At 57.4% G+C, this 17731-nt stretch overlaps 1 protein-coding gene across 3 annotated transcripts; it reads left to right on the top strand.

Moving 5' to 3' along the window:
• Positions 1–1770: 1770 nt before the first annotated feature.
• On the top strand, positions 1771–16966 carry MAPK7 (mitogen-activated protein kinase 7). 3 transcript variants are annotated; one of them, XM_078853084.1, is made up of 7 exons: positions 1771–1962; positions 2557–2775; positions 3008–3173; positions 6618–7735; positions 9187–10757; positions 10933–11060; positions 13331–16966. In XM_078853084.1, the coding sequence occupies exons 2-7, from the start codon at positions 2562–2564 to the stop codon at positions 13482–13484; spliced, it is 3351 nt and encodes a 1116-aa protein (XP_078709210.1). In that variant the 5' UTR covers positions 1771–1962; positions 2557–2561; the 3' UTR covers positions 13485–16966. The 3 variants fall into 3 exon arrangements, with proteins under 3 accessions (XP_078709210.1, XP_078709211.1, XP_078709212.1); XM_078853085.1 differs by having other exon boundaries at positions 1881–1962; positions 2549–2775; XM_078853086.1 differs by lacking the exons at positions 1771–1962; positions 2557–2775 and having other exon boundaries at positions 3067–3171.
• The last annotated feature ends 765 nt before the right edge of the window (positions 16967–17731 follow it).

The following is a 17731-nucleotide window of genomic DNA, read 5'->3' as shown; positions in this document are numbered from 1 at the left end:
AGGCCGGTCCGGCGGCGCAGCTGGGCTAAGGCAGGCTCCCCGAGTGCTCTGGCTCCATGCGGCTCCTGGAAGCAGTGGCATGTCCCCCCTCCAGATCCTATGCATAGGGGCAGCCAGGGGGGTCCTCACGCTGCCCCTGCCCAAGCGCCGGCTCCGCAGCTCCCATTGGCCATGTAAGAGCCAGAGGCAGGACAGGCCGTTGCTTCCGGGAGCTGCTCGAGGTAAGCGCTGCCTGGAGCCTGCACCCTGACTCCCTCCCCTGCCCCCACCCCCTGCCCCAGCCCTGATACCCCTCCCGCCCTCCAAACCGAACCTGGAGCGCCCTGCTGCACCGCAAACCCCTCATCCCCAGCTCCATCCCAGAGCCCACACCCCCAGCCGGAGCCGTCACACCTGCCTGCGCCCCAACCACCTGCCCCAGGCCGGAGCCCCCTCCCACACGCTGAACCCCTCATCCCCAGCCCCACCGCAGAGCCCTCACCCTCTCCTGCACCCAGATCCCTCTCCCGCACTCCCCACCCAGCCCGGAGCACCCTCCTGCACCCCAAACCCCTCATCCCCTGCCCCAGAGCCCACACCCCGAGCTGGAGCCCGCACCCCAAACCCCTGCCTCAGCCCAGATCCCCCTCCCTCAACTCCTCATTTCTGGCCCCGCCCCGGAGCCTGCACCCCCAGCTGGAACCCAAGCCCCTGCCCCAGCCCGGTGAAAATAAATGAAGTGGGGAGAGCAAAGGATGTGTGTGTGTGTGTGTGTGTGTGGGGGGGGGGGGGCTCGGAGAAGGGGCAGGGCAGGGGACGGGGCAAAGGTATTCAGTTTTATGGGAGTAGAAAGTTGGCAACCCAGTCTAGGGGTGACAATTCACTGCACCCTGGGGCTTCAATCAGATTGTCACTCCCCTCCCCCGCCCGCCCCGCAGCTGGGGAGAGAACCCAGGAGTCCGGGCTCCCAGCCTCCCCTGCTCTAACCCACCAGCCCCCACTCCCCTCGCAGAGCTGGGGAGAGAACCCAGGAGTCCGGGCTCCCAGCCCCCCCTGCTCTAACCCACCAGCCCCCACTCCCCTCCCAGAGCTGGGGAGAGAACCCAGGAGTCCGGGCTCCCAGCCCCGCCTGCTCTAACCCACCAGCCCCCACTCCCCTCCCAGAGCTGGGGAGAGAACCCAGGAGTCCGGGCTCCCAGCCCCGCCTGCTCTAACCCACCAGCCCCCACTCCCCTCCCAGAGCTGTTCCCACGGTCACTGGCCCTTTAATTTTTTTCATCCATAAAACGCTGGTTGGCCCTTTAAATCCCCCCCCTTCCATTGTTGCGCTCTGATTGGACAGGATTAATGAGGAATTAATCGCTGATTGGTTGAATTCCTGAAGTAGGCGAGCCGTGGAAAGGATCAATTTTCTCTTTCTGACTGGCTGGTTTGTCCATATAGCCGTCTCTTGATTGGCCAATCGTTGAGAGAGGGCGGGATTTAGGGAAGAACACAGCTCCACCTGCCTCTGCCTGAGCTTCCCATTTTCTGATTGGCTGGAAACTGCCCGCATCCTCCCTGTGATTGGTCAAACTCTGCTAGAAGGCGGGACTTTGAGGAACATAACGCCGTTGCCGTGCGCAGGGATTGGCCTCGCGTCCGTCGCTCTCTGATTGGCTGCATTCTCACTGAACTAACCTCTGATTTGCCGAATCTTTGTAGGGGCGGGAATTGCTCGCAGAAAGCGCTCCTCTCGGGCGAGGTCGCGCCCCCTCCAGTCTGATTGGCTGATAGTCACGGGACCCGCCGCCGATTGGCCCCTCTACCAGGAGGGGGCGGGACTTGGTCCCGCCGAACACCTGCGCGCTTCTGAGGGCCCCGCCCCGGCCTCCAGTGTGATTGGGCGGGAGCGGCGACATCCGGGCACTCGAGGACGGAGCAGGGAGCGGCGGACCCGAGAGGGAACCAGCCCGGGGCTGGCAGGGCCCCGGGCGCGAGCCGGTGAGAGGGACCGCGAGGCCCCGCCCCGCTGGGGACTCCCCGCTGCCCCGCCCCTTGCGGAGACCCCGCCCCCCTGGGGGGGCCGTTGGCTCCTCCCCATATGGGAGAGAGGCGCCGCCCGAGCCCCGCCCCCTGCAGAGGCCCCCGCCCCATAAGGGATAGAGGCCCCGCCCCTCCCCGTCCGGCCCCGCCCCCTGTCCCCGAGGCCCCGCCCCTCCCTACCCGGCCCCGCCCCCTGCCCCCAAAGCCCCGCCCCCTCCTGGTCCTGCCTCTTCCCCTCCCCCGCCATGGCCGGTTGAGGCCCCGCCTTCCCCGCGCCCCCCATTTCCTGCCCCCTCCCGGCCCCCCCCTCATGCTGTTCCCTGCCCCGCCCCCCCCGTCCCCGGACTCCTGGGTTCTCTCCCCTGGAGCTACGGGGTGACTCGTCCCCGCCTCCCCTGCTGGGCCCCCCCCCGTCCCCGGACTCCTGGGTTCTCTCCCCTGGAGCTACGGGGTGACTCGTCCCCGCCTCCCCTGCTGGGCCCCCCCGCCGTCCCCGGACTCCTGGGTTCTCTCTTTGATCTCCCCGCCCGCCCTCCCTCGGCAGGGGAGCAGGTGCCATGGCGGAGCCGCGGAAGGAGGAAGAGGAGGAGGCCGAGGATCGGGGCAAGCGGGAGCCGGCCCACCGGGCCACCGTCGCGGCCAAGAACCTGGCCATCCTCAAGGCCCGCTCCCTGGACGTCACCTTCGAGGTGGGGGACGAGTACGAGGTCATCGAGACCATCGGCACCGGAGCCTACGGCGTGGTCAGCTCTGCCCGCCGCAGATCCACAGGTCAGCTCGGACGCCTGGGTCCCATCCCCACTCCTGGGAGGGGCGTGGGGTCTAGTGGGTGGTGGGGGCTGGGAGCCAGGACTCCTGGGTTCTCTCCTAAGTTCTGGGAGGGGAGTTAGGTCTGGGGGCTCAGCGCGGGGGGCAGGGAGCCAGGACTCCCGGGATCCATAGGGGAGGGCTGCGCAGGGGATGGTGTCTCTGCTCTGACTCTCCCTGTGCTGTTTGCCTCCAGGCCAGCAGGTGGCGATCAAGAAGATCCCCAACGCCTTCGATGTGGTGATGAACGCCAAGCGCACCCTCCGCGAGCTCAAGATCCTCAAACACTTCAAGCACGACAACATCATCGCCATCAAAGACATCCTGAAACCCGCCGTGCCCTATGACGACTTCAAATCCGTGTGAGCGCCCGCCCGGACGCCTGGGTCCTATCCCCAGCCCTGGGAGGGGAGTGGGGTCTAGTGGTTAGAACGGGGTGGGGGGGCTGGGAGGCAGGACTCCTGGGTTCTGACCCTGGCTTTGGAAGGAGAGTGGGGTCTAGTGGGTAGAAGTAGGTGGGGTTGGTAGCCAGAAGTATGGGGAATACGAAGGAAGAACTCGAAATGCTGGAAAATAAATACAACTATGACCTAGTTGGCATTACAGAGACCTGGTGGGATAATACGCACGACTGGAACATTGGTATAGATGGGTACAGCTTACTCAGGAAGGACAGGCAGGGAAAAACGGGAGGAGGTGTTGCCTTATATATTAAAAATGCATACACTTGGACTGAGACTGAGATAGAAATAAGAGACAGACTTGTTGAAAGTCTCTGCGTAAGGATAAAAGGGGTAAAACCAAGGCTGATGTCATGGTTGGGGTCTACTACAGACCACCTAACCAGGAAGAAGAGACAGATGAGGCTTCTTTTAAACAGCTAACAAAATCATACAAAGTCCAGGACTTGGTGGTGACGGGGGACTTCAACCACCCAGACATCTGTGGGGAAAATAACACCGCAGGGCACAGATTATCCAACAAGTTCTTGGAATGTATTGGAGACCATTTTTTATTTCAGACGGTGGAGAAAGCTACTAGGGGGGAGGCTGTTCTAGATTTGATTTTGACAAATAGGGAGGAGTTGGTTGAGAATTTGAAAGTGGAAGGCAGCTTGGGTGAAAGTGATCATGAAATGATAAAAGTTCATGATTTCTAAGGAAGGGTAGGCGGGAGAACAGCACAATAAGACACTGGATTTCAAGAAGGCAGACGTTAGCAAACTCAGGGAGTTGGTAGGTAAGATCCCATGGGAAGCAAGTCTAAGGGGAAAAACAATTGAAAACAGCCGGCAGTTTTTCAAGGAGACATTATTAAGGGCACAAGAACAAACTATCCCGCTGCTTAGGAAAGATAGGAAGTATGGCAAGAGACCACCCTGGGTTAACCAGGAGATCTTCGAGTGATCTAAACATAAAAAAAAAAAGAGTTCTACAAAAAGTGGAAACTCTGTCAAATTACAAAGGATGAATATAAACAAATAACACAAGCATGTAGAGACAAAATTAGAAAGGCCAAGGCACAAAACAAGATCAAACTAGCTAGAGACATAAAGGATAACAAGAAAACATTCTAAAAATACATTTGAAGCAAGAGGAAGACCAAGGACAGGGTAGGCCCATTACTCAGTGAGGGGGGAAAAGTAATAACAGAAAATGTGGAAATGGCAGAGGTGCTTAATGACCTCTTTGTTTCAGTTTTCACCATGAAGGTTGGTGGCGATTGGACGTCTAACGTAGTGAATGCCTGTGAAAATGAGGTAGGACAGAGGCTAAAATAGGAAAAGAGGAAGTTAAAAATTACTTAGACAAGTTAGATGTCTTCAAATCACCAGGGCCTGATGAAATGCATCCTAGACTACTCAAGGAGCTGACTGAGGAGATATCTGAGCCATTAGCGATTATCTTTGAGAAGTCATGGAAGAGGGGTGAGATTCCAGAAGACTAGAAAAGGGCAAATATAGTGGCCATCTATAAAACCTGGGGAATTACAAACCAGTCATCTTAACTTGTGTACCCGGAAAGATAATGGAACAAATAATTAAGCAATCAATTTGCAAACATCTAGAAGATAATAAGGTGATAGGTAACAGTGAGCAAGGATTTGTCAGGAACAAGTAATGTCAAACCAACCTGCTAGCTTTCTTTGACAGGGTAACAAGCCTTGTGGATGGGGGGAAAGCAGTAGACATGGTATATCTTGACTTTAGTAAAGCTTTTGATACTGTCTCCCATGACCTTCTCATAAACAAACTAGGGAAATGCAACCTAGATGGAGCTACTGTAAGGTGGGTGCAAAACTGGCTGGAAAACGATTCCCAGAGAGTAGTTATCAGTGGTTCAGTCATGTTGGAAAGGAATAACGAGTGGGGTCCCACAGGGATCGGTTCTGAGTCTGGTTCTGTTCAATATCTTCCTCAGTGATTTAGATCATGGCATAGAGAGTACACGTGTAAAGTTTGCAGATGATACCAACCTGGGAGAGGTTGCAAGTGCTTTGGAGGATAGGATTAAAATCCAGACAGGCTCTGGACAAACTGGAGAAATGGTCTGAAGTAAATAGGATGAAATTCAGTGTATTCCACTTACGAACGAACAATCAGTTGCACACGCACAGAATGGGAAATGACTGCCTAGGAAGGAGGACTGCGGACAGGGATCTGGGGGTCAGAGTGGATCACAAGCTAAATATGAGTCAACAGTGTAAAGCTGTGGCAAAAAAAGCAAACATCCTTCTGGGATGTATTAGCAGGAGTGTTGTAAGCAAGACACAAGAAGTAATTCTTCTGTTCTGCTCAGCACTGATTAGGCCTCAGCTGGAGTATTGGGTCAGGTTCTGGGCGTCACATTTCAGGAAAGATGTGGACAAATTGGAGAAAGTCCAGAGAAGAGCAACAGAAACGATTCAAGGTCTAGAAACCATGAGCTGTGAGGGAAGAATGAAAGAACTGGGTTTGTTTAGTCTGGAGAAGAGAAGACTGAGAGGGGACGTGAGAACAGTTTTCAAGTGTGTAAAAGGTTGTTACAAGGAGGAGGAAGAAAAAGTGATCTCCTTAACCTTTGAGGCTAGGACGAGAAGCAATGGGCTTAAATTGAAGCTTGGACATGAGGAAGAACTTCCTACCTGTCAGGGTGGTTAAGCCCTGGAATAACTTGCCTAGGGAGGTTGTGGAATCTCCATCATTGGGGATTTTTAAGAGCAGGTTGGACAGACACCTGTCAGGGATGGTCTAGATAATAGTCAGTCCTGCCATGAGTGCAGGGGACTGGACTAGATGACCTCCTGAGGTCCCTTCCAGTCCTATGATTCTGTGACTCCTGGGGTCTATCTCCAGCTATGGGAAGAGAGTGGGGTCTAGTGGGTAGAGCTAGGTGGGGTTGGTAGCCAGGACACCAACCTGTGGGGAGGGATAGCTCAGGGGTTTGAGCATTGGCCAGCTAAACCCAGGATTGTGAATTCAATCCTTGAGGGGGCCATTTAGGGATCTGGGGCAAAAATTGTGGATTGGCCCTGCTTTGAGCAGGGGGTTGGACTAGATGACCTCCTGAGGTCCCTTCCAACCCTGATATTGTATGATTCTATACCCCCCAGCTCTGGGAGGGGAGTCGGGGGGCTGGGAGGTAGACTCCTGGGTTCTCTCCCTGGTTCTGGGAAGGAACTGGGGTCTAGTGGGTTAGAGCAGGGAGGCCTCGGAGTCCGGACCTCTGGGTTCTATAGGGAGGGGAGTTTAGTGAGTTAGCAGGGGTGGGGGCTGGGAGTCAGGACTTCTGGGTCCTCTCCCCGCTGACCTCCCCATGCTCCGGCAGGTACGTGGTGCTAGACCTGATGGAGAGTGACCTTCACCAGATCATCCACTCCTCCCAGCCCCTCACGCTGGAACACGTCCGATACTTCCTCTACCAGCTGCTCCGGGGCCTCAAATACATCCACTCGGCCAATGTCATCCACCGCGACCTCAAGCCCAGCAACCTGCTCATCAACGAGAACTGCGAGCTGAAGATCGGTGATTTCGGCATGGCCCGGGGGCTGTGCACCAAGCCGGACGAGTACAAATACTTCATGACTGAATACGTGGCCACGCGGTGGTACCGAGCCCCGGAACTCATGCTCTCCCTCCACGAATACACGCAGGCCATCGACATGTGGTCCGTCGGCTGCATCTTCGCCGAGATGCTGGGCCGCAAGCAGCTCTTTCCCGGGAAGAATTACATCCACCAGCTGCAGCTGATCATGACGGTTCTGGGCACCCCGTCCGCCAAGGTGATCCACGCCATCGGGGCCGACCGGGTGCGTGCCTACATCCAGAGCCTGCCCTCCCGCCAGCCGGTGCCCTGGGAGAACCTCTACCAGCAGGCCGACCGCTCGGCCCTGGCGCTGCTGGCCAAGATGCTGCACTTCGACCCCCGGGAGCGGATCGCCGTGGCCGAGGCCCTCAAGCACCCCTTCGTGGCCAAGTACCACGACCCGGACGACGAGCCCGACTGCGTGCCCGCCTTCGATTTCGACTTCGACAAGCAGGTCCTCACCAAGGAGCGCATCAAGGAGGCCATCGTGGCCGAGATCCGCGACTTCCACGCGCGCCGCGAAGGGATCCGCCGGCAGATAAGTTTCAAGCCCGCCCTCCGGCCGGCCGCCGCCCCCGCCCCCGCCCCCCCCTTGCGCTGCCAGGACGTGGACATGCCCAGCGCCGGATCCACCGGGGGAGACTATGCCATGGAGTCGCCAGCCCCCGGGGAAGTCCCGTACCCTCCGGAGACTATTGACCTGACCTCGCCCGGGGCTCCCCCGCAGCCCGAGGGGCCGGCTGAGGTAAAGGCTGAGCCGGAGGCAGCGCCGCCGAAGAGGGAGGGGGCCATCTCGGACGACACCAAGGCAGCGCTCAAGGCCGCCCTGCTGAAGTCGGCTCTGCGCAATAAGAACAAAGGTGAAAGGCCGTGATGCCTGGGTTCTCTCCTCCTCTGTGGGTGGGGAGTGGGGTCTAATGGTTAGAGCACGGGGGCTGGGAGCCAGGAGTCCTGGGTTCTCTTCTCTCTGGGTGGGGAGTGGGCTCTAGTGGTTAGAGCGGGGAGGGCTGGGAGCCAGGACTCCTGGGTTCTATTTCTGATTTTCATAGAATCGGAGATGTGTAGGACCGGAAGTGACCTCGAGAGGTCATCTAGTCCAGTCCCCTGCACTCATGGCAGGGCTAAGTATTATCTAGACCATCCCTGACAGGTGTCTGTCCAACCTGCTCTTAAAAATCCCCAATGAGGGAGATTCCACAACCTCCCTAGGCGATTGATTCCAGGGCTTAACCACCCTGACAGGTAGGAAGTTTTTCCTGATGTCCAACCTAAACCATCCTTGCTGCAATTAAGCCCATTGTGTCTTATTCTATCCTCAGAGGTTAACGAGAACAATTTTTCATCCTCCTCCTTGTAACAACCTTGAAAACTGTTCTTATGCCCCCTCTCAGTCTTCTCTCCTGTAGACTCAACAAACCCAGTTTTTCCCTCACAGCTCATGTTTTCCAGACCTTGAATCATTTTTGTTGCTCTTCTCTGGACTCTCTCCAATTTGTCCACATCCTTCCTGAAATGTGGCGCCCAGAACTGCACACAGTACTCCAGCTGATTCCATTTCCGCGCGGAGTAGAGCGGAAGAATTACTGCTCGTGTCTTGCTGACAACGCTCCTGCTGATACAGCCCAGAAGGATGTTTGCTTTTTTTTGCAACAGTGTGACACTGTTGACTCATACTTAGCTTGTGATCCGCTCTGACCTGCAGATCCCTGTCTGCAGTCCTCCTTCCCAGGCCGTCATTTCCCATTCGGTGTGCGTGCGACTGATTTTTCCTTCCTAAGTGGAGTCCTTTGCATTTGTCCTTATTGAATTCCATCCTATTGGCTTCAGACCATTTCTCCAGTTTGTCCAGAGCATTTTGAATTTTAATCCTATCCTCCAAAGCGCTTGCAACCTCCCAGTTTGGTATCGTCCGCAAACTTTATACGTGTACTCGCTATGCCATTATCTAAATCATTGAGGAAGATATTGAACAGAACCGGGCCCAGAACTGATCCCTGCGGGACCCCACTCGTTATGCCCTTCCAGCCTGACCGTGAACCACTGATAACTACTCTCTGGGAACCATTTTCCATCCAGTTTTGTACCCACCTTACAGGAGCTCCATCTAGGCTGTGTTTCCCTAGTTTGTTTAGGAGGAGGTTGTGCGAGACATTGTTTAGTGTTCTCTTGCTGGTTTCTTCCCGTCTCTGCCTTGCCTTGGACAGCAGGGGGCTGCGGGTTAGGAGGGAGGGGCACTGGCAGAGCTTGGGGGGGGCAGGGCTGGGCTAGCAGGGGTCGGGAGTGAGCTGACTCCTCTCTGCTTTGTTCCCAGACACCCAGTGCTCCGTGCTGGAGCCCCAGGACGTGCGGAAGCCGGTGACGGCCCAGGAGCGGCAGCGGGAGCGGGAGGAGAAGCGGAAGCGGCGCCAGGAGCGGGCCAAGGAGCGGGAGAAGAAGCAGAAGGAGAAGGAGCGGAAGGAGCTGCGGCGTGGGGACGTGCTGCGCGGGCTAGTGCTGAGCGAGAACGACCGCAGCCTCCTGGAGCGATGGACCAAGATGATTGACCGGAACCACCAGAAACTGGCTCACAACGGGCCCACGGACCACGGCCCAGCCGCGCCTGCCGGCCACGTTCCACCGGGAGCCACTGGTCACGTTCCACCGGGAGCCGCTGGCCACCTTCCAGCTGCACCTACTGGCCACCTCCCAGCCACGCCTGCTGGTCACGTTCCACCGGGAGCTGCCGGCCACCTTCCAGCTGCATCTGCCGGCTGCCTTCCAACCACGCCTGCTGGCCATGTTCCACTGGGAGCTGCTGGCCACCTCCCAGCCACCCCTGCGGGCCACCTTCGACCAGGAGCCACTGGCCACCTCCCAGCCACTCCTGCTGGCCACCTTCAACCGGGAGCCGCTGGCCACCTTCCAGCTGCACCTGCTGGCCACCTTCCAACCACGCCTGCTGGCCATGTTCCACTGGGAGCTGCTGGCCACCTCCCAGCCACCCCTGCTGGCCACCTTCAACCGGGAGCCGCTGGCCACCTTCCAGCCACCCCTGCTGGCCACCTTCAACCGGGAGCCGCTGGCCACCTTCCAGCCACCCCTGCTGGCCACCTTCAACCGGGAGCCGCTAGCCACCTTCCAGCCACCCCTGCTGGCCACGTTCTGCCAGGAGCTGCTGGTCACCTCCCATCCACTCCTGCTGGCCACATTCCATCGGAAGCCACTGGCCGCCTCCCAGCCACCCCTGCTGGTCACGTTCCACCGGGTGCCGTTGGCCACCTCCCAGCCACGCCAGCTGGTCACGTCCCGGCCACATCAGATTTCTTGAGCTTCCCTGAGAAGGCACCAGCCGGAGGCAGCTCCAAACTCACCGTACTGCCAATAGTTGCGGATCCAGCCCACGCCTCGGCCCCCAACATTGTCCAGTACTTCCCGGCCCCGCCCGGCCCCTTCCCTCCGGTTCTGGTGGCCCCCTCAGCTTGCCACAAAGCTCTGGCTAAACCCGAGTGCCTCCTGAGTGTCAAATACACCCCGGGTCAGATCTTCCAGGCCCCCTTTGGCCTGGCGGGGATCAGTGCATGGCCCGGTGTCCAGTGCCCAGAGAACTGGTCCGTGGCCGGGAGGCCAGCACCTGGGGAAGCCCCGACGACTCCTAGCGGGACACAGCCGCAAGAGGGGCCATCAGTCCGCACCGTAGGCAGCCTTGTGACACCAGGCAGGGAGGGCGTGGGGTTGGATCCGGCCATCTTCCTGCAGGAGATGGGGAAGAGGGCTCCGGCTCCGGCAGTGGGAGGAGTCAAAGGGCCCGGCCAGCACCCGATCGCTATGGCCACGTCGCTGGAAACCGCCCCCCCGGAGTCGCCTGACATCACCATGGTCACGCAGCAGCTTTCCAAGTCGCAGGTAACGGGGCCTTTCCCCCCTAGGGGGCGCCAGCACTGATCCAGTGAGGTGGGCCCGGATGGGGCATCTCCCTCTGTGCCGGGGAGCAGCTGGTCGGGAGGATCCTGCCCCGGGTGGGGACGGGCGAGATGGGCCTGGGGGGTGCCACGCTCACTGTGTCTCGCTGCCATCGCAGGTGGAGGATCTCCTGCCGCCCGTCTTCTCGGTGACCCCCAAGGGCAGCGGGGCAGGCTACGGCGTGGGCTTTGATCTGGAGGAGTTCCTGAATCAGTCCTTCGACATGGTGGGGGAGAACAGGGACAGGTGAGAGTGTCGCACAGCAGGGACAGCTCCCCACTGCGCTAACCACTAGATCCCACTGCCTTCCCAGAGCCGGGGAGAGAACCCAGGAGTCCTGGCTCCCAGCCCTTCCCCTGCGCTGATCCATTAGGTCCACTCATGGGGGTTCTTCTGGTGCCTCATGCTTTCTATAGGTCAGGCACTCCGGTTAGACTACATCTCCCATGATGCACCGTGGTTTTCCCCTTTGGCTGACCTGCTCCAGTGCATCCTGGGAATAGTGGCTGGGTTATTTCCTTCTGCCTTCTGAGATGGGCTCCCTCACTGGACTGCATCTCCCACAGTGCACCATGATTCCCCAATCTGAGGAGGGAGGCGGTGCACCATGGGAGTCCCTGGCTGTTGTGCATCATGGGAGATGTAGTCTAGCTGGGGAGTCCTGCTCATAGCAAGAAGATATGCTCTCCCATGATGTGTTACCCGCACACTGTAGGGCACCCACCCTTTCCCAGTTCCTAGGGCTCTGGGCAAAAGCCACCTATCCCTATCCAGTCCTTAGGGCTCAGGGCCACCCATACCCAGTTCCTAGGGGAGCAGGGCCACCCATACCCAGTTCCTAAGGCTCAGGGCCACCCATACCCAGTTCCTAGGGGGCCAGGGCGTACTCTTCTGCAGGTTTGCGGGGTCTTTTACCAGTGAAGGAGCCTCACACAGTAATACCCTTATCCTCCATATATTAACAGCTACCAGACCAGAATATATTACATCCGCCAAGCACACAATGCTCACCACTCCCCATAAGGCAGGCGGACTTTTCCCGGTGGCCAGTCAGGATCAGGTCATCCGGGGACTCCACCTTCTGCCTGCTGGGTGTTGAGGTCCGGCAGCTCTGATCTGGGGCTGTATCCTGGCGTATCCAAGAGCTTCCTTTTGGAGCCCAGTTTATATAGTGAAACTTGAGTCTTGCTTAGCTGTATCGTAACCAGTCGTTTTACGAAGGTACGGCAAACCAGTGTTTTTCACCAGCCCGTTCCAAAACAATTCTTTTACCCAGTCATACCCACCGCCAAGGTTCCCTCGAATTTTTGACGTCCATGTGCGGAATGAGTTTTGATAGGTGCACCAATATGGAGGTGAGGTCGGATGGGGTTCGGAGAGGGAGGGGGCTCAGGGCTGGGGCAGAGGGTTGGGGTGCAGAGGGGTGTGGGTTCTGGGGTCGGGGATGAGCGGTTTGGGGTGCAGGAGGGGGCTCAGGGCTTGGCCAGAGGGGTGGGGTATGTGGGGGGGTGAGGGCTCTGGCCGGGGGGTACAGTCTTTGGGGTGGGACCGGGGATGAGGGGTGCGGGAGGGGTCTCAGGGCTGGGGCAGAGGGTTGGGGTGAGGGATGAGGGGTTTGGGGTGGGGGAGAGGGCTCAGGGCTGGGGCAGAGGGTTGGGGCGGTGCAGGCTCTGGGGTGGGGCTGGGGATGAGTTTGGGGTGTGGGAGCGGTTCAGGCAGAGGGTTGGGGTGCAGGGGTGAGGGCTGTGGGGTGGGGCCAGGGATGAGGGGTTCGGGGTGCGGAGGGGTCTCAGGGCTAGGGCAGAGGGCTAGGGTGTGTGGGGGTGAGGGCTCTGGCTGGGGGTATGGGCTCTGGGGTGGGGCCGGGAATGCAGGGTTTGGGGTGCAGGAGGGGGCTCAGGGCTAGAGCAGAGTGTTGGTGATCGGGGGGTAAGAGATCTCCCTGGGGGTGAGGGCTGTGGGGTGGGGCCAGGGATGAGGGGTTCGGGGTGCGGAGGGGTCTCAGGTCTGGGGCAGAGGGTTGGGGTCCGGGGGGGGGTGAGGGCTCCGGCAGGAGGTGCGGGCTCTGGGGTGGGGCTGGGGATGAGGGGTTTGGGGTGCAGGCTGCCCCGGGGCTGCGGCGGAGAGAGAGGACTCCCCACAGCCCTGCACGCCCCCGCCTCTCTCCTCTCCAGTCCCGGCCCCTGTGGCCGCGCGGCTTAGGGGGAACTGAGCCCACCACCTGAGCTGGTTTACACCTTGCCAAACGAGTTCAACCGAACCAATCGAAGAACCAGACCGAGACTCAGCTCGGACCTTACAGATGCTCAGCCAGAAGGGAGATCCTGCGGCATCGTGGGAGATGTAGTCAGGCTAAGGCCCCGGAGCGACAACTTCCATGAAGCTCTGCAGCAACACTGGGTCACGGGTTCGAGTCCTTCCCAGGGTCCCACTGGGAGAGCGCTCGGGGTTCTCACCCGGCCTGGCCCGACGTCCGTCTGTCTGATCTCTCTCTTTGTCTTCTTCCTCCCCACCAGCCAGGGCGATTCGGCCCCTCTCTCGGCCTCCCTGCTGGCTGACTGGCTCGAGGTCCATCGGATGAACCCCGCTGATATGGAGTCCCTCCAGCAGGAGCTGCAGCTGGGCTCTCCCATGATCCTCTCCGACATTCCCGACCTCCAGGACGCCTGAGGCTGAGATCTCAGCTCCCTTGTGCCTCCCCTCCCCATGGGGAGTGAGGGTGGGGCCAGGACCAACTCCCCTCTTCCCTTCCCCCTGGGGTCAGGACCGGCTGCGCATCAGGGTCTCGATGGGGCAAGCAAGTAGACACTTCCCCCTCCCGATCGCCTGGGTCCCGTCGCTGGTTTTACCTGCTGTCCTGTCAGGTCTCATGTACAGTTAGGCGGAGTCAGGAGGGCTCCCCGAATGGCTGGGAGAGCTTGACCCTACTCTAGCAGGCACTGTGCTGCGGGGCAGGGGCTCACTAGGGGGCGCTGGGCCCTGGGAATCAGTGCTGGCCCCGACGTCCCAGAGCGCCACCAGGGGGTGCTGCATTGCAGTGTGGGTGTGTGTTGATTTCCTTCCTGACCCCTCTGAGTTGCCCTGGAGCATGAGCGTGGCTCACCCGTCCCTGACTCTTACTAAGCCGAGCTGCCTGGGGACTCCCCGCCCTGGGTGGAATGGGCCAGAGCTCCTGAGGCCTCGGTTTGATCCCCGCCCACGCCACAGTGTGGAGGACTTAGCCCGGGCTTGATCCCATGGGATGTGAATCATCATCCTGCTGCGTCAGTCCCCTGTCATTTCCCTTCTCCTCACTCCTACCTCTGTCTCCCTCCTCTAACTCTGATTTCTCATCCCCTCCCATAATTCCCGCCTTGCTCGCCCGCTGATTTAGGCATAGGATCCAGATCCTTACAGCTATTTAAACACCTGACTCCGACCAGGATCTAGGTCTTTAGGAGCACAAATTTTGCCAGAAGTCAGTAGGGTTTAGGATCCTAATGGCCTGGATCGCTGTGGGATTCAGGAGCCTAAATCCTGTTAGCCGTTTGGATGGTATCTCTTCTTGTGTAAATCTAATTTACATTCCCTTCAGTAAACACGGAGAACAATTGACCACTGTCCTCATTGTAACTGCTCTCAACATCTTTGAAGACTGTTCTCCGGTCCCCCCTCTGTCTTCTTTTCTCTAGACTAACCATGCCGGTTTTTTAACCTTTCCGCATAGGTCAGGTTTCTAAACCTTCGATCACTTTTGTTTCTTTCCTCTGGACTCTGTCTGATTTCTCCACATCTTTCGTAACATGGCATCTGGAATTGGACACGCTACTCCAGCTGAAATACGCCCCGTTAATACACCCCAGATGACATTAGCCTTTTTCGCCACTTCCATTTAGAGGTGAGTGACATTTTCAACTACAAACCCCCGCAAATTTGGTGTACCCGAAACCTTTCAAAGAGTTGTCCTTGGTTTTGCTGAATTGTTTTGGTTGAAAAACCAGCCAAAAAACTCCAAGGAAAATAAAAAAAATTGACACCTTAGGGCTGAAACGTTTTTCATATTTTCAATTCCAAATTTAATATCATGGGAAAAAAAAATAAAAACCAGAAAACAGTAGAAACCTTTTGTTCTGGCGCTTTCAGAAGTGTGGCGTTTTCTCTTGGAAGCGGCTGGTCATACAGAAATTTGCCTGTAACTTAAGTTTTAAAATAGGGAAAATGTAAAAAACAGCTCAAAATATTTAGTTTGACTGGAAACAGATCTTTTTCCCTTTTTGATTTGCCAGACGTTTTTAAAAATTGCCTTTCCTCTTTGACCCCAAATTTGTCTTCTTATTATTCTTTTGCAAAGAACTGAAAAGTCCATTATTTGTCCAACTTAATTCCACCAGTTTACTCTGGTCCCCACTCTGCATTGAATCTAATCTCCAGTCCCCTCTTTACTTTTCGAATACAATCCCCATTCTCATTGTTTAAACCTGTCTAATCTAATCCCCACTCAGTGTCTCGTGTAATATCTATTCTCTTTTTTATCTACCTAATTTATCCCCCACTTTGGGTCTAATACAGTCTCGTCTCCTTTTTACCTGCCTAATCTAATCTCATTATCAAATCTAATCCCTAAAAGATGCTCAGAACTTTTTTTATCAAAACAACTGGTTTTCATGTTAAAAAAAGCCGTTTTGACAACACCGGATCCCCCCCCGCAAATGGTATCATGTCAATTCCATTTTGTTTATTTTATTTGAAACTGTCACACGTTTCAATATTTTGTTCACAAACCACTTTTCGTTTTGCTGATTTATTTTATACCAAAAACCAAAGAAATTCCTAAATGTTTTGAATGAACCAAAGTGAAACATTTTAACCCCAAATTAACTGTTTAGTTTGCAAAAAATGTTGCAATTTTGGGGTGAAAAAAAGTCTCAACGTTTTCCAAGGAACGGAAAATCCGTTTTCTGATCCACTCTCCTAATCCCCAGTGCATATCTAATCTAATTCCCGCTCTGTGTCTAATCTAATCCCCAATCTCTTTCATTTTCCTGTTTTATCCAGTCCCACGACCTGCTGTCATCTAATCCCCAGTCTTCTCAAATTCCCCCAGGGGCTCAGTGGTGGAGCAGAGAATCAAATCCGGGCCCCCGGAAGCAGGTGCTTTACCCGATCCGCACACACGTAGGTGCCCTGGAGCACCCACGGAAAAAATTTAGTGGGTGCTTAGCACCCACCGGCAGCCAGCTCCCCAACGCCTCCCGCAGCCCGGCCGATCAAGTCCTGCCCTTCCCTCCCAGCGCCTCCCGCCCGCTGCGATCAGCTGTTCTGCGGCATGCAGGAGGTGCGGGGAGGGGCGGGGGGGGGTTTGGGGGAAGGGGTGTAGTGGGGGTTGAACACCCCCCAGGGAAAGGAGGAAGCTGGAGCCTTTGCGTACACCCCCCGTATTGCCCGGTTGCTGCCTCCCCGGAGAGCCCCAGTTTTGACTGGTCCGTTGTGTTCCTCTCTGTCCCTGGGGCATTACTGGCCTAAGCCCACAGGGGGCAGAGCGGGCCGGGGCTGTAGGATGGAGGCAGTTTTGTTGTGCTGGGGAGGGGCAGGGCCATGGGGTCGACTCTCCCCAGCAGCGTCCCCAGTCCTCTCCTGGGAGATCGGGCATCACGGCGCGCCTACCTCGAAAATGAGCCGGCCAGGACCCTGGCAGGCTCAGTTGGGGGCTTTCGCGTTCTGCCCCAGCCTTTGCAGCCCAGACACCGGGGTTTGAGGGAGGGGAACGTGGGCTTTTCGCCGCCGAAATGCCGGGAGCGGAAGAATGGGAGTTGAGATCCTACGAGGCCCCGGACAGCTGGGACTCTGTGGTTAGGGGGATGGGGCGGGGGGTGTAAATTGGGGTCCTGCAAGGCTGTTTACAGCCAAAATACCATGGCTAGAGGGCTGGGGAACTAAGCCCCCGAACAGGCTTCTTGCAGCCCCATCGGCCGCTCTAGGCTGGCTATTTCTGCAGGGGTTTTGCAAGTGCGCCTCAGAAGTGTTTTAGCCCAGGAGTTGGTCCCTAGCCTGGGTCCCAGTTCACTGGAGCCAGTTGCGTGTGTGTGTGGGTGTTTCTCTCCAAGCGGTTGTGTTTTTTATTGTAACACTTTCGGCATTTAAACTTTAGATAAATGATTTTAAAAAATCCCGAAGCGCGGTGTCTGAAGGATTGCTTGAGGCCACCCCTGAGACTGGGGCCCCGGAGCGCCGGGCGCTGTGCCCTGCCGGGCTGGGGGGCTGCCCAACCCCCCTGGCTGAGATCGGGGGGGCCACGTTGGGCTGGGTGCTGCATGGACCCAATCAGAGGCAGTCCCTGCCCCCGAAGAGCTCGTAGTCTGAAAGCAGGATTGTTCTGCTTTACAGCTGGGGAAACAAGATCAGAGAAATGAAGTGGCCCAGTAAGGCTGTTTGTGGCAGAACTGGGAATGGAACCCAGGAATCCTGGCTCCCAGCTGCCCCCCTCAGCCCCCCAACCACTAGACCCCTCTCTGAGCCAGGGAGAGAACCCAGGAGTCCTGGCTCCCAGCTCTAACCCAGTAGACCCCACTCCCCTCCCAGAGTTGGGGAGAGAACCCAGGAGTCCTGGCTCCCAGCACCCCCTTCTGTAACCCACTAGACTCCATTCCCTTCCCCGAGCTGGGGAGAGAACCAGGAGTCCTGGCTCCCAGCTCTAACCCAGTAGACCCCACTCCCCTCTCTGAGCCAGGGAGAGAACCCAGGAGTCCTGGCTCCCAGCCCCCCACTCTAACCACTCAACCCTTCTCTGAGCCAGGGAGAGAACCCAGGAGTCCTGGCTCCCAGCTCTAACCCACTGGACCCCACTCCCCTCCCAGAGCTGGGGAGAGAACCCAGGAGTCCTGGCCCCCAGGGTCTAACCCCCACTGATACGTGCTTCCTTAAGTGCATGGGTTACAGGG

This window comes from Lepidochelys kempii, chromosome 6, assembly GCF_965140285.1.
Source record: "Lepidochelys kempii isolate rLepKem1 chromosome 6, rLepKem1.hap1, whole genome shotgun sequence".
Lineage (NCBI taxonomy): Eukaryota > Metazoa > Chordata > Testudines > Cheloniidae > Lepidochelys > Lepidochelys kempii.
This window is presented reverse-complemented; position numbering and strand designations above follow the sequence as displayed.

Bases quoted from the DNA above. Each gene is read 5' to 3' on its own strand.
- MAPK7 (XM_078853084.1), top strand. From the start codon at position 2,562: ATGGCGGAGCCGCGGAAGGAGGAAGAGGAGGAGGCCGAGGATCGGGGC. The intron at 3,174-6,617 runs GTGAGCGCCCGC...ATGCTCCGGCAG, and splicing joins TATGACGACTTCAAATCCGT to GTACGTGGTGCTAGACCTGA. The intron at 7,736-9,186 runs GTGAAAGGCCGT...CTTTGTTCCCAG, and splicing joins TCTGCGCAATAAGAACAAAG to ACACCCAGTGCTCCGTGCTG.